This window comes from Dasypus novemcinctus, chromosome 7, assembly GCF_030445035.2.
Source record: "Dasypus novemcinctus isolate mDasNov1 chromosome 7, mDasNov1.1.hap2, whole genome shotgun sequence".
Taxonomy (NCBI): Eukaryota; Metazoa; Chordata; class Mammalia; order Cingulata; family Dasypodidae; genus Dasypus; species Dasypus novemcinctus.
Genome location: NC_080679.1, coordinates 28276042 through 28300914, shown reverse-complemented (window position 1 = coordinate 28300914; position 24873 = coordinate 28276042). Strand labels below are relative to the sequence as shown.

The 24873-nt window shown below is 39.4% G+C and overlaps 1 protein-coding gene across 1 annotated transcript in view; it reads right to left on the bottom strand.

Annotated features, from left to right (window-relative positions):
- The window catches only part of LOC139439298 (peroxisomal trans-2-enoyl-CoA reductase-like), a 145113-nt gene that overhangs the window by 16687 nt on the left and 103553 nt on the right, over positions 1 to 24873 (bottom strand). Inside the window, exons 3-5 of the mRNA XM_071216135.1 lie at positions 7192 to 7273; positions 3112 to 3213; positions 2286 to 2382 (exon numbers count right to left, since the gene is read on the bottom strand). Of these exons, the coding sequence (XP_071072236.1) occupies positions 2286 to 2382; positions 3112 to 3213; positions 7192 to 7273 (281 nt within the window). The remainder of the gene's footprint in view (positions 1 to 2285; positions 2383 to 3111; positions 3214 to 7191; positions 7274 to 24873) is intronic.

Genomic DNA, 24873 nt, shown 5'->3' with positions numbered 1-24873 from the left:
AAAACAGAATCAAAATAAAGCAGATAAAATTAAAATTTTAATTCTGATGCTATGACTACAACCTATCAACCAACACCAAAACTTAAGGGGCTTAATTTTAGCAGAAAAGTTAACATTACTAATATTAATTTTCCTCAATATTGTCAAAGATGTATAGTCAACCACTACTCAAAACTGATTATCTGAATGCTCAGTTTGTGATCTTCCCTTTAATAACCAGCCAAGACCTGGAATTTTTTCATAAAAGCCCTGGTTCTTAAAGGGCAAAATTATGAGTAGATCAGAGAGGCACTTACTGGAAACAGGACAGGGAACCTGTTATCTTCTACTAGCCATCTCTGCTTTAGAACAGGAGACTGGGAAATGGCTATGTGAGTCTTAGAAAATACAGTATTTTCTTGGCTTTCATCAACAGTGAAATAACAAACAAAACATTTGAATTCAATATAAATAGACTGTTTAAGATTTAGTTATCTTTCACTAGCTCTCAAGAGCTTATAATAAAGCCACAAAAGCTACTCCAAGGTGTATGCACAGAATATTTTGTTTGTTATTGACTTAAACTACAACAGAGGTTATGGGGAAGAGGGGAGAAGAAAGTGAGATGAGGAACATTGGGTAGTATTAATTACTCCAAATGATAGTGGGGAGCTAGGATGGCTTCCAATTAAATAGTCATAGCCTTTTATTTAAAAAGGATGAAATCTTCCAGAAGTATTAAGATTTAGACACTAAACCTAAAAAAAATCTCTGGAGAACAAACATAAATTAGTGTTGTACTTACGATACTAACATGCCATAAAAGGTGTTCATGAAATGCACTTTTGGAGTCTAGTATTCCCAGGTATCAACATTATGAATGGAACTATACTTCATTTATCTTATAAATATTTGAATGTAATATGGATAAAGTAATGCCAACTGTGGAGAAATGAAGGGATAAATCTCTAGGGCTTAAGAAGCCTGCAGTTTTGTTAGAGATGAGATTTCCCTCCAACTTCAAGTTAGTTCATACTTAGTTCCCACTGAGTAGCACAGATAATATAGAGAGAGATAATATATAGATAGATCTATAGATAATATCCATAGATATTGTAGAGTTTCAGATGGAGGGATGATTACTATCTTAGCAATGATCAGGAAACTTCACAGAGGAAGGGTAATTTGAGCTGAGTTTTGCAGGATTGAGAGATTTAATGTCTCTCTTGTAGTACATGGTCAATATGTAATAATTTACAGTTTATGTGTTATGCACGCCAGGAAAACATGTTTTTAAACTATGTATGTATGTGGAGCTCTGTACCCCAGAAAAACATGTTCTCAAACTTAATCATTGCCATTGTAAATAGGACCTTTGATGAGGTTACTTCAGTTAAGGTGTGGCCCAACTCAGTCAGAATGGGTCTTAATCCTATTACCTTCACAATCCAATTACCTTTACAGACAGAGGAAGCAGTAAAAAGTCGAAATTCAACAGAACCCAGAATAGAAGGGGGAGGCCAGGAAAGGTCACCATGTGCATTGCCATGTGACTGAAGTACCCAGGACCAAGGATTGCCAGCATCCAGCCCCAGAATGCCAGTTCTGGGGAATAAAGCAACACCTTGATGATGCCTTGATTTGGACTTCTCCTAGCCTTAAAATCATGAGCCACTGTTTAAGCCAACCCGTTGTAAGGTATTTGTTTTATCAATGAGCAAACTAAAACACCTTATTTCATGAAAATGATAGTTTTTGAAATTGAATATATTGTGACTTTTTTCTATCATTTACATTATGTTTCAGAGAAATTGTCTTTTGATTTCTAGTTGATCTTTCACTTTATCTTTCTGACTTTAAGTTTCTCTCTTTCCTGGTTAAGGATTAATGATATACAAAGAACTTCCAAAATAATCTGGGAAAATCCACTCTTTAAAGCAGTGGTTCTCAACCTTCATTATGCAATTACATTTCCTTAGAAGCTTTAAAAATTGCAAATGCCTGGATCCCACAGTTTGGGGTAAAGTTCGTATGTCACTAGTTTTAAATGTTTCACAGAGAATTCAAACATATTCTAAAACACAAGTAAGATTGAGAATCACTGGCTTAATTTAACTGTCTTGACAATCTGGATGTAAATCAAAGAACACTTCTGCAACACATATTAGACTTTCTTATTTTATGTATTTTGTAAAATCAAGCTTGTATAATACATATGCTTAGAACAAATAACTCTATCAAGAATATAAATGTAATTTTAAAAAGCACAGTTTTTCAACAGTAATCATATAAAATAGTTTACCTACAGGGGCAATGCAATTGATCCTTATTCCATTGTTGGCCCACTCCAAAGCTAAGGATTTGGTGAGGTTGTAAACGCCTTCTCTTGCTGCTCCACTATGACTTTAAAGATAAAATATAAACCTTACAGTCAGCTTGCTTTGAATATTTCTCTCATCACCATGTTATTTTAAACAAGAATGACTCGGTAGACTGCACAAGCACATTCTTATTATAAGTCTTTGTCTTGTTGAGTCTCTCCCTAAACAATGGGGGGAAAATAAATGGGTCCTTCACAATTATCTGATGGCCAAATTAAATCTCACATTGCTTAGGCCCATGTGAGGTCCCTCAAATCACCACGTGGATAAGACAAATATTTTTAAGAGCTTTTCAGTATGGAGGACAACAAACAAATTTTGAGAGTTGCAAGTGTGTGGTTATTTTAAAAATCAGTTCTGGGTAACAGGAGATAGGAAGTTCATATAGCAAGCTACAAATAATATCAACAGCATTTCTAGACACAACAAAATTTAAATAAATTTTAATACATTTCCAGATAGCAGGTTCAAAATATTTAGGTCAGCATCTGTATGGGGTCTCTTGCAGAAGGTACAGCAATACTATGGCTTAGAAAATTCTGATTAGAAGGTCCTCAACACCAAGAATAAGCTAATTTAATGTGGAAAAATTGAGTTACAAAATTAATTAGGAAAAGATATTTCCCTCCAAACACATTTGGAATCAGTGGGGAGAACACAGATTACTTAGAAATTTTTGTCGGATTTCCTTAAAATAAAACTGATGGTGATGAATTTTTTAGATTTTGTACATTTGAAAAAAATGTCTCACCTCTGTTCTTTGTGTGTCTTTTTTTTTTTTTTCAAGGCGGTACCGGTGATTGAACCCAGGACCTTGTACATGGGAAGAAGGCATTCAACCACTGAGCTACATCTGCGATCCAATGAGAACTGGTTTATCATTTGTTTTGTTTTAAGGCGGTACCTCGAACGTTAGAAGCAGGCACTCAACTACTTAAGCTACATCTGCTTCCCTGACCTTTGTTTTTGAAAGATATTTCAATAGAGAAAAAAAAACTGGGTTGACAGGGTTGTTGTTTTGTTGATACCTTAAAAGACATTGCTTCACTCTCTTCTAATTTTCATTGTATCCAATGAGAAATCTGCTTCTATATAGGAAGTGTTTTTCTTTTGGCTGCTTTTAAGATGTTCTCCTTATCAGTGTTTATAAAGAGTATGATACAATGTGACTTGATATGGTTTTCCTTATATTTCTTTTATTTGGGGTTTGTTGAGCTTCCTTGGATCAGGAGGTTTATAGTTTTCATTGAAAATAGAAAAACTTCAGCCATGATTTCTCTTTTTGTTGGTTTGTTTCCCCTTCCTCTTTCTCCTCTTCTTCAGGGATTTCAATTACACTTATAATTTTCTCACAGTTCACCTAGTCTCTGTTCATTTTAAGTTTTTTTTCTCTGTTTCATTTTGGATAGTTTCCATTGCTATGTCTCTAGGGTTCACTAATCTTTCCTTCTGATGTGTCTAATTTGCCATTAACGCTATCCAGTGAATCCAGTGTATTTTTCAGACCAGATATCATAGTTTTCACCTCTATAAATTTAATTTAGATTATTTTTTACACCTTCCACGTGTCCATTTTTTTTTATTATTATTTTTTAAAGATTTATTATTTATTTAATTCCCTCCCCCCTCCCCCGCTCCCCCGGTTGTCTGTTCTGTGTCTATTTGCTGCGTCTTGTTTCCTTGTCCACTTCTGTTATCGTCAGCGGCACAGGAAGTGTGGGCGGCACCATTCCTGGGCAGGCTGCACTTCCTTTTGCACTGGGCGGCTCTCCTTACGGGGTGCACTCCTTGCACATGGGGCTCCCCTACACGGGGGACACCCCTGCGTGGCAGGGCACTCCTTGCACACATCAGCACTGCGTGTGGGCCAGCTCCACACAGGTCAAGGAGGCCCGGGGTTTGAACCGTGGACCTCCCACGTGGTAGACGGATGCCCTAACTACTGGGCCAAGTCCCTTTCCCCCATATGTCCATTTAGCATATTCCTTCTTTTCTCTAGCTTTTTGGGAAAAAAAAAACTTATTTCATTTATTTCTCCTACCCCTTGTTGTTTTGTGCTTGCTGTCTGCTCTCTATGTCTGTTTGTTGTATGTTCCTCTTTTTAGGAAGCACGAGGAACCGAACCCAGGACCTCCCATGTGGAAGGGAGGTATCCAATGGCTTGAGCCACCTCTGCTCCTGCTTACTGTGTTTCTCATTGTGTTTCCTCATGGTTATTCTTTGTTGCATCATCTTGTTGCCTCAGCTCACCATGCCAGCCCATTGCATCAGCTGTCGTGCTTGTCTTCTTTAGGAGGCAACAGGAACTGAACCCAGGACCTCCCATGCTGTAGACAGGCACCCACCTGCTGGAGCCACAGCCGTTTCCCTCTCTAGCTTCTTCAATATAGAGAATACAGTCATAATAACTGTTTTAAGGTTCTTGTCTACTAATTTTATCATCTATGTCATTTCCCTCATTATCATGAGGTGCATTTTCCTACTTCTTTGCATACCTGGTAATTTTTTATTGGATACCAGACATAATGAATTTTCCCTTGTTGGATGCTGGGTATTTTTATATTCATATAAATATTCTTGAGCTTTGTTCTGAGATGTTGTTATGTCACTTGGAAAATAAGTGATCCTCTAATGCCTTGCCTTTAATCCCTGTTTAGAGGAACCAGGACTGCTTTTAGTCTAGGAATATTTTTCCTCACTACTGAGGCAAGACACATTTTAGGCTTTCTGGTCTGTTATTCAGTTATAAGTTGTTCTAGCTGGCCGTTGGGAATATGCACTATTCCAGGTCCTGTGCGTATGTTGGGACTTGTTCCCTCTAATCCTTTCAGGTGGTTCTTTCCTAAGGCTCAGGTTAGTTTAGTCACACATGCAATGATGAGTATTCAACTCAATACTGGAGGGGGACCCTCTGTAGAGCTCGAGGTTTCTCCTCATTAAAGCTCTCTCCTATCTGGTACTGTGTCCTGCAAACTTTAGTTCCCTTGGTTTCTTGGACCTCCCAGTTCTTTCTCTCCTCTCAGGGAGACTTCCAGTCTCTGCCTCAGTTCTCCTACACACTCCAGTCACAATCTGGAAACTCCTCCAGGCAATTAGTTGGGGTATTCATAGGGCTAACTTCATTTGTTTCCTGCTTTCCAGTGATCACTGTATTTCATTGCCTGATGCCCAATATCTTGAGTACCATTGTTTCATATCTTTTGTCCTGTTTTATAGTTGTTTCTGGTAAAAGGTCGAATTTTGTCCCTGTTACTCCATCTTGACCTGAAGCAGAAGTCTTAATACATATTGGTGCAATAAAAAGGAATATTGACTTCCAGTTTCTGGTCTAACTTGTAAAGAACTTACAAGTCACCATTCCAAAATCCTCACAAGGAAAAAGTAAAAACTGAAAATCAACAATTCTTTTTCAATCCACAAGAGAATGGAGGTTCCAGGGCCAACCATCAACCTGAAAACTGGAAAGACAGGCTGATACAGAGAATCACAGCTTCCTGGGAGCAGAAACCACCCCTAGAGCCTGTATCAAGCAGAAACACTTAAAGTATAATTGATGAATTGATGAAATCTGTGTGTTTCCCCTTGTGAGTGATTAAAACCTCCTGGGGGCCCAGTTTTCTAGGGGTCCTTTTGTTGGTATTAGTGTTGGTGTTGCTGTTGTTATATTATTATTTTTGTTGGCACTATTTGAGAAACACTCTTGCACTGGAGAGCTGATGAAAGACTAGAGTACTGACCTCTGGCAAATGCTAGGAATCTTTCGTTGCCACAGGAGTGAGCACACCTGAGAATGAAGGTGAGCCCAAGGAGAGCAAAACCAAAAGGAGGCAGATTCCTCACCACATCAGTGGTTCAGGATACATCAGCATCACCCGGAGGTCTTGCAAACATCACCCTTGCCCAGAGTTTCTGATGCTGGAGATTTGGAGTAGGGCCAGAGAATGTGCACTTGTAACAAGTTCCCAGGTGATGTTCTTGCTGCTGGTCCAGGGACCACACTTTGAGAACCACTGCCCTGGATTTTTACTTAAGCCTGCTTGACTTTTATTTTACTTTATTATGTTTTAAGGAGGTACCGGAGATTGAACCCAGGACAACATGCATAGGAAGCAGGCATTCAACCACTGAGCTACGTCCCTCCCACCAGTTTGAATTTTCATTCTATCCCACATAACTCAAAGAATCTTGAATAATACAGAAAGTGAATAGGGTAGTGGAATTTGCTTAGAGGAAGCACACTCTGTGTTAGTGTGGTTATTAGAAGTGTAACACATTAGAAACTTTTGGGAAAAAAACTTGTGAGTAATCTATTAGGAGTAACAGTTTAGATAGAGGTCCTGTCTAAAAATGAATAGGTACATTCATGCTACTCAAATCTAAAGTAGCACACGGTTAATTTCAAATCTCTACCTAAAAAAAATAAGCTGTCCCCAGACATTGACAGCCAGAGTAGACTAGTAACATCTGGATTAGGGTTGCCAGATAAAATACAGCTAAACTTAACATCTGGTTAAATTTGAATTGCAGACAAACAATGAATAATTTTTAGCGTAACTATGCCCCATGCAATATTTGGGACAGTCTTATCCTAAAAAATTATTTAAGCAGAGATCTATTTTTTTCTTCTTCTTGGTACACCTGGCAACCCTAACCTGAATGGGAATGTTTTAAAAGTACATTTTTTTAAAAGTTCCAATTAAAGAAAATGCTAAGTTTTGAGATAACTCATTAAAATGATTGGTGATCTTGATTTAAGGGATTTTCCCTACTCTACCTCTCCCCATCCACAGGGCGAAACCCAAGACTGAGTAAGAAATATAAAAATGCTTACGCAGCTCTTGGAAATCCATTCTTACAAACCATAGTAATATTGACAATAGCTCCTCCATTATCTTTCATCCAGGAGTTGTAAACTGTAGGATATAGACAAAGGGCAATCATATTAAATAGTGCACTGACCCTTCTCTGATCCCATTCTTACACATTACCCATCTGATATTTTTTAAAATGTACTTTAGGCAGCTGGTCACCGAGTTCCCATGTGAGGGTACATTTTCCTTGCTTCGCGAAGGCCATGGAGGACGCAGGGTCCTAACTTCCCAGGCCCCGGGTGCCTGTTCTTCTGTTGTCCTCATCAGTCTTCAGCTGCTCAGGAAGTCTGAAAGGGGCTGGGAACCTTTCTGGAACACGGGCCGCTCCCCGTGCATATGCTATCCTTCCCACCGCTCTGCTGCGCTACCCAGGGTCACGCTGGAGGAACAGGAAAATCTTCGAGTCCCAGCTGTTTCCAAGGCCACCACGTGGTCACCTGAAACGCTGGGGTTGAGTTCTCGGTGAGATTCTCCCTCCAAAGAGTGCAAGTGTTTTCCTCCGCCCCTTGGCTTTGGATTTGGCTATGTAAAATATTTCAGGCTATAGAATAGGTAGAAGTTTCAGTGTGCCAGACCAATCTAAGGCTAAGCCCCCGGACGCCTGGCATGTTTCCACTCATTATACTGCACTTCTGTCACTATCCTGAGAAAAATCTGTCTTGACTAGCTGCCACTCTATCCCCTTGCCTTCTCCAACCCAGGGCAACCATTATCTGAAACCCCATGTTTATCTCCTACTTACATCTATACTCCTGAACACTATATTATTTATTTTTGGTTTGGAAAAAATGTATAAAAAGGTATCATTGTACTTGTAATCTTTGGGTATATCATTTTTTCACTTAATGTTATATTGCTGAATCATCCACAGTATTGTATATTGACGTAATTCATTCACTTCGACTGCCAAATATTTCATTATGTAAATATAGTTGTTTCACTAAAAAATTTCTGGGAAACGGACTTGGCCCAGTGGTTGGGGCGTCCGTCTACCACATGGGAGGTCCACGGTTCAAACCCTGGGCCTCCTTGACTGGTGTGGAGTTGGCCCATGCGCAGTCATGATGCGTGAAGGGAGTGCCCTGCCATGCAGGGGTGTCCCCCGCATAGGGGAGCCCCACGCGCAAGGAGTGCGCCGGTAAGGAGAGCCGCCCAGCGCGAAAGGAAGTGCAGCCTGCCCAGGAATGGCGCCGCCCACACTTCCTGTGCCACTGATGACAACAGAAGCGGACAAAGAAACAAGATGCAGCAAATAGACACAGAGAACAGACAACCGGGGGAGGGGGGTAATTAAATAAATAAATAAATCTTTTTTAAAAAATAAAAATAAAAAAATAAACAATTTCTTTTACATTTTTTAATAAAAAGATGTATTGAGATATAACTTACATGTTATAAAATTCAACTGCTGTAAGTATACAATAAGTATTCTTAATAAATATACAGAGTTGTGCAACGCTTACCACGATCCAGTTTAAAGCATTTCCATCACCTCCAAAAGTTCCCTTCAGCCCATCTGTAGCCCACCCATAGAATCAGGAAAACACTCATCTACTTTCTGTTTCTAGAAATTGACCTTTTCTGGACATTTTGTATAAATGGAATCATACAAATATGTACTCTCTTCCTCCTGGTTTTTTCACTTACCATAATGTTCTCATGGTTCATCCATGTTGTAACATGTAGCAAGTTTCTTTTTATTGCTGAATAGTATTCCACTGTATAGATATGCACTATTTTGTTTTTCCCTTCACCAGCTGATGAACATTTGGATTGCTTCTACTTTTTGGCTATTAGGAATAATGCCACATACAATTCTATGTCTGGATATGTTTTTATTTCTCATGGGTAAATGCTCAGGAATGGAAATGTAGAGTCACATGGTAAGTCTGATGTTTAACTTTTTAAGAAACTGCCAAACTGTTTTCCAAAGTGGCTATACTATCTTCCATTCCTACCAGTAATGTATGAAAGTCCCAGTTTCTCCATACCACTGCTGTACCTCTGACTATGAGTATTCTAGTGGTGTGGAAATGATGGATGTACCTAAAAGTAACTTGTTTCTCTCCCTCTTGCTAGGATACAAAGGAATGAATTATATGTAAATTAGAAGGTAATGAGATGCAATCCTCTCTCGGTGCCAAATTCCACTTTTGGTGGTCAAGAACATCCTATTGCAGCAATGAAGTATGAAACCAGCTTCAACCGGTTGGCTGGACCTGCGAAGAAGAAGCCCCTTGCTGTCTGCACTTCAACTTGCTTAATTAATAATAGTAAAATTCCCACCCAGGGGTGGATTATCCACCCCTTTTTTTTGATCAGGCAATGTACGTGCAAGCGTGATTTCCTGAACACACTAATCATATAATTATATAACCAGCTGTGTGTGTTCATCCACATGCATAAAAGCTAATGTATAATAATCAAAGCAAATGCTAAGTAGCAACTTATGTATTTAAGCAAGAGTAAAACTGCAGCACAGGGTCAGGTTTGAGTCGCTTTAGACCGACATTGGCTCCTGTCTGCAGACATAATAAATGTAAGTTCTGCCTAACCCTTGTGTTAAAAGGTTTTTTTTCTCTCTGTAGCCCTGGTTATCCCCAAAGGCCCAGCTTTGGGGCTAAAAGAAAGAGCTGCTATATGGTACACTGTGGGAACACAGGCTCAGACACAACAGAAATTTTCAGCAAATGACTGTCTTATTACTTCCATAGCATAAAGTGTCCAAAAGAGCAGGAGTAGAGTTCCTATTGTGGCCAGTCTCCCAGGGAGGCCAACTGCTCGGGTCAGGGTCGGTGGGTGGCAGCTCTGCACATCCCACTTTGTGTTGGAGACGAGACATAAGTTTATGCTGGGGTATTTATCTACCCCAGGTGAGGGGGTCCCACCACTGAGAATTTCCTGCCCCGTTAAGCATCCAGGCCTGCTTGCTCCCAGTTTCTGGATTTAAGGTCTGATCAGGTTTTTTCATTACACCTAACATCACCCCAGGTTGTGGAATGGAAACAGACTGAAACATCCTGGTACAACAGAAGAGGTGGGGGATAGGGGAGGGCTGGCAGATGACTGCTGAGTATGGGTCTGTGACTTACCCGGCACATAGTGGTGAATTGGTATCTCGTTGGGGTTTTGATTTGTATTTTCCTAATGACTATTGACGTTCAACATCTTCTCATGTGCTTACTGGCCACTTGAATAACTTCTTTGGTGAATAGGCTATTCAAATCTTCTGCCTGTTTTTTAATTGGGTTGTTTACATTTTATATGGAGTTGTAAAAAAAAGAAACTTAAGCAAAAATCAGAGTGCCTTCCCATTATTATTATCATTAGCAGTAGTAGTAGTAGTAGTAGTAGTAGTAGTAGTAGTAGTTAAGGAGGTGCTAGGGGTTGAATTCAGGACCTCCTACGTGGGAAGCAGGCACTCCATCACTGAGCTACATTCGCTCCCCTTCCCATTATTATTTAAATGTTTTTCACTAAGTTCTTCCCAATTCATAATACATGACAGAGAACAGATAATAAAACCTCTAGAAAAGAAGATATTAAAATATAATTTTTTTTAAATCTAACATCGCAATTCCAATCTAATTACCCAAGGACTTTTGAAGAAGAAACTTGAATATAAAGTTCATCTGAAGAATAAATGATTATGAATAGCCTAGGAAATGAAAAAGAGTAAAGGACTATTTATCATAACAAGTATTAAAATATTCATCAAACCATGAGATACTAGCGAAAAAAAGGAGAATGCCAATTTTCTTAAACCACCCTTCACAGACTTCTTGCTTCTGGTTAAACACCACCCAACATTTTATAACTCTGTAATCATGTTTGTGTCTCATCAATCATACTTTTCCAGGGCTCAGATGGGCATATTTCTTCAAGACACTGAGATAATCATGAAAGAGATCATACAGCCACCAAAAGCAAATGAAGAAGAATGAAAAAGGCATGTATCAGAAGAAAATTTCCTAGCAACTACCAACATGAGAGATCACAGCAACTGCAAAATCAAATGATTTGGAGAAAACTAGAATGCTGGAGTTTCTTAATGCGAAAATTAAAGAACAAATCTCCTATGTCCAAAAATGGACTGGGAGTTCTTTTACAAAGTCTGAAAGTTGTGATGCTTAATGGGTTTTGAGGCAGCATGATATAATGGATAGTAGATAAGGATTTAGAAGATGGGTCTCTGTCATCTTGGGCGAGGTAGCCTGATCTGATCCTCAGTGGTCCAATATAATCTATATTACATCACAGTATCACCAGCAGTTTACGTAAATTTCACAGAAACTTATATATGAGAGCAATCATCACCTTGGGCCCTGAGACGGAATCCACATGTCAAGAATAGTAGGGCAATAAGAATCCTCAGTCCCTATTGTTTATAAAACAACCATACTATCCACAGACTACCTTCCTCAAATTTTTATGTGAGAGAGAAATAAATTTCTATCTTATGTAAGTTCTCATTTTTAATTCAGAGCTTTATGCTGCTAGTTAGATAATGATGAAATCTGGGAAAGTTTGTAAAACCTTTGACAGATACTAAGAATTAAAGCCTAATCCATGTTGGAGTGAGCCTCATTCATGTTTGGATCAGTTATACTTGTTTTACAACTTATCATAAAAAAATGCCTTGAGGGCAGTGGCTGTGGTTCAAGCAGTTAAGTGCCTGCTTCCCAAAGGTTCGGTTCCCAGTGCCTCCTGAAAACAAACAAAACAAAAACCAAAAAAACAAACAGCAAGCAAACAAATGAAAAAACCAACTCAGGGGAGTAGACGTGGCTCAGCTGAGCACCGGCTTCCCACATACAAGGTCTTGGGTTCAAGCCCCAGTCCTGGTACCTCAAAAAACAAACAGACAAAATTACTAAAAAAAAAAAAAAATGCCTTGGAGAGATTATAAGGAACCCTAAGATATTCAACTTCAGGATTTTACTATTACCCCCTATGAAATGTAACCTTTAATCCAAAGACTATACATATGAGCTAGTTAGTTGTTAGAAAGTCTGGGTACTCTGTCTCTGGTATTCTCCTTGAAGACATGACTGAATTGACAAATCAGTCATTAAAACAAATTAACAGGTTGTTTTTAAAAACAAAGTAACTGTGAGAGGTTTCTCTAATTTTAAAAACAACTTTGTAGTTTAATCCTTGTATAGATCCTTAATAATTTTCTCATGAAAAATTCCTAGAAATAAAACAATAAGATCAAAGAATATTCCCAATGTTATGAACATTACCAAATTACTATACAGAAATGAGCCAGCTTATACTCCTATAGGCTGTGTAAGACTATCAGGGCAGTGAGTATTGATGACAGGAGGCTTCTCATTCCTTAACAATTTCTCTTTCAGGGCTCTCTATGATCTCTAAATAAAAATATTTTGATTTTGTGTCATTGATCACACTTGCCTGCTTTGCACATGTGGAAGGTACCCGTCAAGTTGGTTTCAATCACAGCATTACATCCTTTTGAAGTGATGAGTGCAGTAGGACTCAGGAACTGGCCTCCTCCACTGTTTACCAAGAAATCGATCTTACCATGAAGATCTAAGGTAGATTTGATCAAATTATTCACCTAAAGAAAAACATTAAAAGTAAACTCGTTAATAACCTAACTTGCTATTTGGACAGAGTGCATGCTCTAAGGGAAAGAACAGTCTTACACAATCCGCAGAAACTCTGTGTACCACAACCAATGGGCATGAAGTCAGCAGAGAATAAACCTGAGAAATCCTATCCCAATGAATAACTTACCAGTATCTAATACCCAAGGTCACAAAACTAATTCTAGGGAAGCGGATGTGGCTCTAGCAATTAAGCTCCCGCGTAACACATGGAGGTCCTGGGTTCAGTTTCTGGTGTCTCCTATAAGAAGACCAGCACACAACAAACAGACACAGCAAGTGTAAACAGCAAGGGGGTGGGGAGAAATAAATAAAATAAATCTTTTAAAAAAAAAACACAAAAAACAACTAAATCTGTAATTGTTTGACAAGATCTATCAAAGGGCCTGGATCCAACCATTAAGTGGGTAGGCCTCATTTATTTTAATTTTTAAACTACTAGCTCAGTATAATACATAGTGATGAAGTCAGGTTAAAGTCAACATTAAGAAATAACAGGGCTTTGAAAAGGCACAAAAGGTAGGCACTAGCCGAAACCACATCCTTCCTTAGCTTCCCTATCCAGCTTCTCTTCCTTCCCTTCTCCTGAAGTCAGTATCTCAATAAATCTTTTTTTTTAAGATTTATTATTTATTTATTTATTTATATCCCCTCCGTAGATTGCTTGGTGTCTGCTGTTTCCATTCGCTGCATGTTCCTCTGTGTCTGTTTGTCTCCCTTTGTTGCAACATCTTGCTGCACCACCTCTCTGCAGGCACGGGCCAGCTTGCCTTCACAAGGAGGCCCTGGGATGCAAACCCAGGACCTCCCATATGGTAGATGGGAGCCCAATCGATTGAGCCACAGCCACTTCCCTCCATCTTTTGTATAAGCGTTTCCTTCTTTTGGTGAACCTCACCTAAGGCAGCTACTATAGGAGAAGGTAGTCTTTTTAGAAATCATTACTGTAAATTAAACTGAATGAATGAATGATGCACCTATATGTGCATTACCTCCTCTTCTTTACGGATGTTGCATTTCATCGGAGTAACTTGAACCTGGCTGCTGGAAGGTAGGCTGGCCCTCAATTCACCTGCGGCAGATTCTAATCGATCAAGTTTACGGGATGCAATGACTACGTTACATCCTGAGGGGAAAACAAAGAACAAATAAAGAGATTTTTAGTAGTCGTCCAAATTCCAAGAACATTTAGAAAATATTTCCTATGTTCCTTTAAAAAAGATTACGACTTCTGCTTCTGGATAAGATGGAGGTGCTGGAACTGGATTTACCCTCCAACACTGAAACAATTAAAAATTGGATGAAATACATGAAACAATGGTTTTCTGGCAGCAGACATCAGGTAGGACAGTGGTCTCTGAGCAAGTGGAATCAAACAATGTGAGTCCTATAGTGGCCCCCAGATGGCAGCCTGGAGCAACGTTCCAGGCTGCAGCAGACAGAGAAGACATGCCCTGTCAGAGACCTGCAGCCGTCCTGGGTAGAACAGACAAAACTGGGAGTCTAGAAGCCCAGGCAGCTAGATAACACAGGGGAAACACAGAGAGAGAAAAGATACACACAGAGGGTCCAATCCTCACAAGAGTATTGTTCAGTACATATAAGTAAGGAAATTACCCAAGGCTGGGCAAAGAACCACCCAAAATGAGCAAAGGGAACAAACTGTGGCATTCACTCAGCATTGGGACTAGTTAGCATTTCCACCAGGAAAAACCTTTCACCCAACATAGTGGGCCGAGTGCTAAGAAGGGTATGGCCTCCGTAGTAAGGCAAAATTAGCTCTAGATTAAAGGCTGCACAGGTCAACACCCAACATCTTCAGAGCAACCCTCTTTTAAATGATCAAATTGTTTCCAAGCAACTGAACTGCCTCCCAGAACAAAACTCAAAAATATTTTGAAGAATATAAAATACACAGCATCCAACAAGGTAAAATTCAAATCCAATAAAAAAATGACCAGTCATTAAAGGAGAAGGAAAATACAACCCATAATGAGGAGAAAGGACAATTAATAGAAACCGACCCAAAAATGACACTGATGATAAATTACATAAACTTGCGATAAAGAAAAACTCTTAAATGCTTCCAGAGAAAAATGCAGTAAGGATAGAACAGAAAAGATAAGTGTGATAAGGATAGCAGCAGATTCTTTTCCAAAACAAGGCAGTGGAACAACTTCTTTAAAGTACTAAAAAAACAAAAAACTGTGAATCTAGACATTTTAACCTAGTGAAAATATATTTTAAAAATTATGGTAAGGGAAACAGATATGGCTCAACCAATTAGGCTCCTGTCTACCATATAGGAAGTCCAGGGTTCGATGCCCAGGGCCTCCTGGTGAGGGCAAGCTGGCCCACATTGTGGGAAACAAAGGCATGTTGTTTCCATAATAGCAAGTTACTTCCTTGACCACAGGGTCATGCTGTCCCCAGAGGTATATGTGCAGGTCATGAATCTCTCAGGGAGATGTAACATTCTGGCGGAACCAGGACTTGCTAGTACGGAACGACCTGGGCAATAAGATTAATGAGTATATTTGTTTCAATAACATAATAGAACATTGTGAGCTTTGGTTACTATCTAATCCACTGCATTATTAAGAATGATATAATGGTAATAGTTATCTAAAATAGTTCCTGCTTCTCACGATCGGTTGGGGTATATAAAGAAGACCCTGAGACCAATAAATATGTCTGATGAGCTTGAGGCTTCAATGCTCTCAGATCCCCTTATCCCAATCTCTCTTTGTCTTTCATTCCCGATACCCTTCTGGTCCGTGACTCCAACATCCGGCACCTAACATGGGGCCTGAAGCAATGACTGCAACAGAAATTCTTCCATGGCAGTGTTGGGAACGCGGAAACTGAAAACCTTCCTGAAAGGTTGAGGTGTCCAGCAAAAGGTGACTCGAGTCTGACAATACAGTGGTAAGAACCTTAATTAATTTTGTTTTCCACTAGCATCAGGGTATGGGTAATCAACCAGGATGTCTGGAAGAATATTCACAGGTACTAAAAACTCTTTTAAATACTGTCGGAGTCTCAATAAAAACTGCTCGTTTACTTGAACTTTTTGCTCTAGTACAAAAACACTGTTACCGGTTTCAGCCACAAGGAAAGAATGTTTTAAATCTTAAACAGAGGAAACAGGTAATGAAGGCGCTAAGTAGAGCATACCAAAAAGGAGAAACTATACCACTGTCAGTATGGGCTTTAGGGCAACAGATTGCAGCAGCCTTAGATGTGCTGCAGTCTGAAGCAGAGGAGGAAGAAATTACCATTTTTTCTAGAGAACCTCAAGACACGGGCCATCAGAGTGAGGACAGGGAGGAAATAGAGGACAAGGATGAGGATGAGCCTCCCGATGAGAAGGAAACGAATCTCTTCCTGCCTAAACAGATGTCTAAATTGAATATTTCTAAAGCTAGCATTTACCCTAATTTGTGTAACGTTGCTCCTATGGCTCCACCGGTCACTATGCCTACAGCACCAGAATATTTACTGATGCTATTGATACCGGACCATATACTCAAGGTATATTTGTACCTAATCCAGTTCCTACAACTCCTTTAATGCGTTGTTTGCTGCAGGGATCCTGACAGGGGGATCCTGAAGCCATGCAGTTGTTGACAGCTTTTCCAGTAACTATTCAGCAGATTCCCCCAGATGCTAATAATCCTCAAGGAGGAGCTGATTTCTGTCATGAACCTTGGCCATTCAAAATTTTAAAGGAGCTTAAACAAGCTTGTGCACAATCTGGGACTAACAGTCCTTATACTTTTGGACTGGTACAGGGAATGGCTCAAGCGGATCAACTTATCCCTTGGGATTGGGATATGCTGGCTAGAACTGTTTTGAATCCAGCTGAGTTTTTGCAATTTAAAACCTGGGGGACAGATGAAGCCAATATGATTGTGCAGCGTAATGCTGTGCAAAATCCTCCTCTTCTTATTTCTGCTGAGCAATTATTAGGTACTGGTGCCTGGTCTGGTATTCAAAGGCAGCTTCAATATGATGATCACGTACACAATTCATGTTTGGCGGCCTGGAAAAGAATTTGTGCACCAGGTAAACCTATGGAATCTTTTGCTAAATTAATTCAAGGAGTTAATGAACCATATGTGGAATTTGTAGCTCGGTTAACTGATATTTTGATGAAAACGAGTGAGGTTCCAGAAGCAAGGGAGTTAATTTTATTAACGCTTGCGTTTGATCAAGCAAACAGTGAATGTAAAAAAGCAATTCGACCTGTAAAGGCAGCAGGAGGATCCCTTCAAGATTCTATTAAAGCCTGTCAGGATATTGGCTCAACAACCCCCCAGATGGCGGCCTTGGCGGCAGCCTTTAAAGGTAATATGAAGGAAGGGAAAAAGAAAGGAAATTGTTTCAAATGCGGGAAACCTGGTCACTCTCAGAAAGAATGTCAATCTTACCTGGCTCGTTCCTCTCAAGGTAGAGGACAACAAAATCCCTCTAAAATATGTCTTGTGTGTAAGAAAGGTTATCATTGGGCTAATGAGTGTAAATCTAAATTTCATAAAAATGGAACTCCAGTCGGGTCGGGAAACCGCAGTGCGGCCCTACCTCAGGGCCATCAGAAAAACAACATGGGCCTGGCCAAACAATACCCGGTCAGCAATGGCCAGCAACATGCATCCCAATTTCCGAATTAAGAGTTGCTACTAGAGGCAGTGCTGCAGTAGATCTTCCTTCTACGGAAACTAAGCTTATATCACGAGGAATGGGTATGCAAACTATATCTACTGGAGTAAGAGGACCTTTGCCTCCTGCGACTGTTGGTCTTATAATAGGAAGAAGTAGCGGGACTATGAAGGGACTGTTAGTACAGATTGGAATCATTGATAATGATTGTAAAGAAGAAATAAAGGTTATGGTGCAATCTGTAAGCCAAGTTCAGATTAAGGGACAAAGGATTGCTCAATTATTGTTGCTCCCGTACTATAAACCGCCCACCCTTCCTTTTAATAGAAAAGGGGGTTTTGGATCAACAGGAAATAAAATTTATTGGCAGACTTTTGTGGGTGATGATAGACCAGAAACCACTATTACTATTAATGTGAAAGTGTTCTTCAGATTGGTAGATACGGGTGCGGATGTATCTATTATTGCTAAGAGCTATTGGCCTCAATCTTGGACATTGCAAAAAGTACCCACTGTGTTTACTGGAATTGGGACAATGACTGACGTATATCAAAGTACAACTATATTTGATGTGTTGGGTCCGGATGGACAAAAATCTACCTTGCAACCTTATGTTGCTGATGGAGGCCTTAACTTACGGGGACGTGATTTGCTTAGCCAATGGGGAGCTTTTATTCACATTCCTACTTTGTCAGAACAAGCAAAAACTTTGTATATGCACATGCAATACAATACTAGAAAAAAGGGAGGTCATAAGGGACTTGGATTTGACCCGAATCAACAAAATTCCAGCCAAGAAAATTTACCATAGGGGCCATTGAACAGAAGGGCTACCCGATGCCGATAACTTGGCTCACCAATACACCTGTATGGGTTGATCAATGGCCCCTTCCAATAGAAAAACTTAATGCCCTTCATCTTCTTGTGAAAGAACAGTTACCTCAAAAACATATTGAGCCTTCTAAAAGTCCTTGGAATTCTCCTGTCTTTGTAATTCAGAAAAAATCAGGAAAGGGGAGAAAGTTAACTGATTTAAGAGCTATAAATAAGGTTATGAGCCCTATGGGTGCATGAAGACCCGGGGTCCCACAACCTTCTATGATTCCCAGAGATTGGTCTTTAATTATTATAGACTTAAAGGATTGTTCTTTTAACATTCCATTACATCCCTCTGATAGAGAAAAGTTTGCATTTTCAGTACCCTCTATAAATAATCAAGCACCTGTGCAAAGATATCAATGGTGTGTGTTGCCTCAAGGTATGATGAACAGCCCCACTATATGTCAATTATTTGTACATCAACCCTTAGAACAATTGAGAGCAAAATTTCCAAAAGCAATGGTTATTCATTATATGGATGATATATTGTTTGCTCATGCTTCAAATGACAAACTGCAACAGTTATTTCAGTATGCTGAACAAATTCTTCCTGAGTATGGCTTGCAAATTGCCCCCGGAAAAATTCAAAGGAATGCACCATATTGTTATTTGGGTATGAAATTGGCTAATGGACGTATTATGCCACAAAAGGTGCAAATACACCGAGACAAATTAAATACTTCAAATGATTTCCAAAAATTGCTAGGAGATATTAATTGGATCCGGTCAACATTAGGAATCCCTAACTATATGTTAACTCATTTATTTCAAACATTAATCAGGAGATTCTGATCTGTCTAGCCCTAGAATCTTGTCTAAAGAGGCTGAAAAAGAATTGGCGTTGATAGAGGATCAAATCTCTCAAGGGCAGTTAACACAAATAGACCCTGACGAAGCTGCTGATTTAATTATTTTCTCAACCCCTCAATCTCCTATGGCTTTATTTTGGCAAGAAGGCATATTAGAATGGGTTTTTTTTACCTAATAATAAACAAAAGAGAATGCAAACATATCTCCAAAAAATTATTTCCATTCTAGCAAAAGGCCATGTGAGGTTGTTACAATTAAAGGGGTCTGATCCAGATAGAATTATTTGTGATCTTTCTCATGAAGAATTTCAACATTTGTATATAACTAATCCTCAACGGCAAATTGCTATCAGTAACTTTCAAGGCACTATTGATAATCATTATCCTACTTCCAAACTGTTAACGTTTTTACAAAGAACCACTTGGATTTTACCAAAAATTGTGAAAACTGTTCCTATTGAAAATGCATGTACAGTATTTACTGATGGTAGTAGTAATGGAAAAGCAGCATACGTCACTTCTCAAAAAGAACAGGTTTGGCAGACTCCTTATTCGTCTGCTCAACACATAGAGCTTTCAGCCATCATGAAGGTTTTACAAACGTTTCAAGAGCCCTTAAATATTGTCTCTGACTCCGAATATGTGTGTTTAACTATAGTTATATTGAAACAGCTCATATTTTTATTACTTATGAATTGTCTCAACTTTTTGCCAACATTCAAGCCCTCATTTGGCAAAGAAGTCAGCCCATATATATTACTCATATCTGGTCTCATTCTTCCCTTCCTGGTCATCTAGCTACCCAAAATGCAAGAGCTGACTTATTAGTAGGATGTTTGCAGGATGCCAGTAAATATCATGCATTGACTCATATTAATACTAAGGGACTAAGGCAAAAATTTCCTCAATTAACGAAACATCAAGCTCAAGAAATTACTCGCACCTGTCCCACCTGTGGACCCTTGACCACAATGCCTTTTAAGGCTGGGACTAATCCCAGAGGCCTGGCTCCTAATCAACTGTGGCAGATGGATGTTACTCACATACCATCATTTGGTAAATTACGATATGTCCATGTCTGTATTGATACTTACTCTCATTTTTTGTGGGCTACTGCACAAAGTGGTGAACGTTTTCATCATGTTCATTCCCATTTGTGGTCTGATTTGAGGTGATGGGATGTCCCTTGAAAATTAAAACTGATAATGGTCCTTCTTACACTAGTAAGTCTTTTGCTTCCTTTTGTTCAATGTACGCTATTGAGCATGTTACTGGTATTCCTTACAATCCTAAAGGTCAAGCCATCGTTGAACGCAGCCATCATACCCTAAAAACGATGCTTTTGAAACAAAAAGGGGGAGATGATGGTATTAGAACCCCAAAAGACCATTTGGCAAACGCTTTATTTACTTTAAATTTTCTTAATGTTTATAATTCACTGACACCTGCAGAATGTCACTTTGGAAAGTGTCAAACATCTACCATAGACACTGGAAATGAAAATCAACCAATATTCTGGAAAGATATTTTAAGCAATGAGTGGAGAAAAGGCAGGGTGAAAGCATGGGGGTGAGGCTATGCTCTTGTCATTTCAGAAAATGGAGAACAAATTTGGCTACCTGCAAATAGGACTAAACCTTGGAATAAAGAGATGGGGTCTACAACTTCTGATGATGGTTGATCGTAAGTAATGAGGAAGCTGCAGGTAATTACACTTATTGGGCCTTTCTACCTAATCCCCCGTTACTTAGGGTGTTAACCTGGAAAGAGCCATCCTTTCCTGTTTATCTGAATAAGACCCATACATTCCCTGGACCGATTGATGATCAGTTACCAATTAAACCTCAAGAGGAAGGACAAAAAATCTATAATCTCATATTACCTTTTGATTATCAACCTTTATGTATTGGTAACCAGCCTCCATGCATGTATGTGCAAAATTGCACTATGATTATTTTTAAAAATAATACTAATAAAACTTTAGTGACATTATTTCCTTCCTATAATTATAAAAAACAGTTGAAAATCCGATTTATAATTGTCCACAGAGAGACGTTGAAGATAACAAAAGATGGCAAGAATGCCATATAGGAAGAGGATCTGTCATTTTTAATGATTCCTATGGAATAGTATGGGAAAGTGCCCCTATGGGGAGTCCCACCAAATATAATGGCAGATTTATTTGGTATGGTCTAAATAGTAAAGGACAGCAAGTTACTAATGTGCAATATCCCTTTCATGAATCCCTTGATTTGGACAAAAAAATAATTTTTACCAGAAATCATAGTGTTTGGAAATATAAAGGGAAATGGATCCCTTCTCCATGGTGCAACATTACATCCATACATAAACAGAAGGATTTGTGGAAAGTTTTTCTAGGAATAGCTCCTACTATAGAATGGATTGGGAATAATAGCAAGAATGGTCAATATTTGCATTTAGATCAAACTCATCATTTTCAATCGTGTGTAAGAGATCCTTATGTGTTTATGGTCAGAAAATTAACTCTAACCAAGAATGCTCTATTTTATAAAAGTGGGGCCTTGCATACCTGTTTGTCTGAGAACATTTTACAGAATGGAGATTTCATTACAATGGCTCGAAGGCAGCGGGGAGTGTGGATTCCAGTATGACTGAACCAAATTTGGCAATCGTTACCTGAGAGTCAACTGATGTTCCATATGGCTCAAGAAAACCTGAAGTGCTCGAAGTGATTTGTGGGACTGTTAATAGCTAGCATATCAGGACTGATTGGGTCATTGCAGCTGTTGCTACAGCTACCATGGCCTTGCATGAGATGGTGCAGACTCAACAATACATGCATGATTGGCATAAAAATGTTAGTGACTTATGGCATAGTCAAGAACATACCGATGAAGAATTAAACAGTAGAGTTAATGATTTAGAGTTGGCAGTTTTGCATCTTGGAGATCAAGTATATAACTTAAATCTACTTAGAAGATTGAAATGTGATTGGAATGGAAGTAACTTTTGTAGTACTCCACTTGCTTATAATAATTCTATGTTTGACTGGGAAAAGATTAAAAATCATTTGATAGGTCATAAAGGTAATATGTCATTAGAAATAGAATTACAGAAAAAGATATTAGAAATGTCTCACAATCAGATTGATGTAGTTGATAAGGATATCTTTAATGATTTGATTTCTCATTTCAATGAGTTTAATCCAGTAATTTGGGGGAAGATTCATCATTTTTTACCAGCATTAGTAATAGGACTTTGTGTGTTAATCTTGTTGCTCATTGTTGTTGCTTGCCTGGGACAAGAAGTATGCCGAAGACTGCACCATGTTGATGTGATGGGACAAGCTAATAATTTGGTACTTGAAAAAAACCTGATCTAGTTCCCCATGGTCAGAGTGCTTGGCTGGTAGCCAATAATGGGTAAGACTCTCAGAGGAGGACAACCTAAGACAGGCACAGCCACCCTGACGAAAACAAAAAGGGGGAAATGTGGGAAACAAAGGCATATTGTTTCCATAATAGTAAGTTACTACCTTGACCACTGGGTCATGCTGTACCTAGAGGTATACGTGCAGATCATGAATCTCTCAGGGAGATGTAACATTCTGGTGGAACCAGGACTTGCTAGTACAGAACAACCTGGGCAATAAGATTAATGAGTATATTTGTTTCCATAACATAATAGAACATTGTGAGCCTTGGTTACTATCTAATCCACTGTGTTATTAAGAATGATATAATGGTAATAGCTATCTAAAATAGTTCCTGATTCTCATGATCATTGGGGTATATAAAGAAGACCCTGAGACGAATAAATTTGTCTGATGAGCTTGAGGCTTCAATGCTCTCAGATCCCCGGATCCCAATCTCTCTTTGTCTTTCATTTCTGATACCCTTCGAGTCCGCAACTCCAACACCACATGGTGAGCTAGCCCACATGGAGTGCTGGCCCACACAGGAATGTGGCCCTGTGCAGGAGTGCCGCCCTGTATGGGAATGCCACCCAGTGCGGGTAAAGACACCCTGCACAGGAATGCCGGCTGACACGGAGAGCTGGTGCAGCAATATGATGCAACAAAAGACATAGAGGAGAGAAAATAAGAAGATGCAGCAGAACTGGGAGCTGAGGTGGCGCAAGAAAGTAGCCACCTCTCTCCCACTCCAGAAGGTCCCAGGCTGGGTTCCCAGAGTCACCTAATGAGAATACAACAGACACAGAAGAATGGATAGCAAATGGACACAGAGAGGAGACAATGGCAGAGGGGGGGAAGAACTGAATGTAAACGGATTTATAGAAGGAAGAGCTGACAGATGCTATTCTAGAAACTGTAGATTTGCAGCCGGAGGAACTTAATGAAGACAAACTTATCAACATAAATGAGGAAAGTGGTTGCAAAAAAAAGGATGGTGATATCCCAGAGGAAGTGACACCCATAAAATCTTCACTTTAAAGGAACTATTACAGATATTTTATGACATTAAAAGCATAAGGATAAAATAGTGAAAGTTGAGCCAAATTTACAAAGGAGGATGACAATTTAACAAGGCATACAAAAGATGCTAGCTCCATATCATAAGGTATATTATGGGAAGGCAAGCACTGTTCTAATTCATGATTTTTTTTTTTCACATACAATGCCTCTACATAATATGAATGTGTTCATGTGGTCATGGGGTATTGTCTCGGTGGGTGGAGACCCACACAATAACCAACAGAATGTTGAATTCCCATCCTGGGGAGTCCTGCTACATTCTCTAAAAGAGTGGCAAAAATCTCTAGAGTACACACAAAGGAGGGCAGACCAATATGCCAGGCCCTTGATATTGATTGTACTTATGAAGCTGGCTCTTGTGAAACTGAAACTTAGCCTAGTAATATATACTGCCTAAGAGTTACCTCCTGAAAACCTCCTTGTTGCTCAGTTATGGCCTCTCTAAGCAAACTCTCTAAGTCCCCCAGTGTGGGACATGACTCCCGGAGATGACCCTCCCTGGCACCGAGCAGTTAATACCCAGCAACAACCAAGCACATTCAGAAAAAGGACCCTAACCAAAAGGGGGAAATATTAAATACAAATGAGTATTAATGGCTAAGAGATTTCAAAGTGAGTCAGGATGCCATTCCAGAAGTTACACTTAATGTATTTCTCAGTAGGATCTCATTGACTGCCACAATAAATAGTGCCTTAGGCAGGGGTGCTACTGAGAGTTCCAGAGTCATCTAGATACTATAGGCAGGGCAGACAACCCCAGGAAATCAGCACCCTGTCAGCAGGCCTTACCTTGGAATGTATAACTTACCTCCCCAATGTGTCGGAGTTAGATTCATTTATAATTTTGCTACACATGAAAAGGTTCTTCTGTCCCTTTTATTTGAACACTAAATATATACTCATTAAATACATGTCCCAGAAACTTAAATCTTACAGCTGTTCATATATGAGTTGAGCCCTGAATCTCAGAGGAGTGCAGCCAACATTTGCTCATCAGTTCATCAGATTCACCAGGACAACCAACAACAGGATGATGATGGACAACGCCCATCCCCCAAAACGGAAAATATCTACAACTGCAAGCAAGACAGTTCCATCCAACGATCCCACGGGATCTAAGCCCCCTCTCAGTCAGAAGCAGACTGGGCATCACCATCCCTAAAGCCTCAAGATTGAGGAATG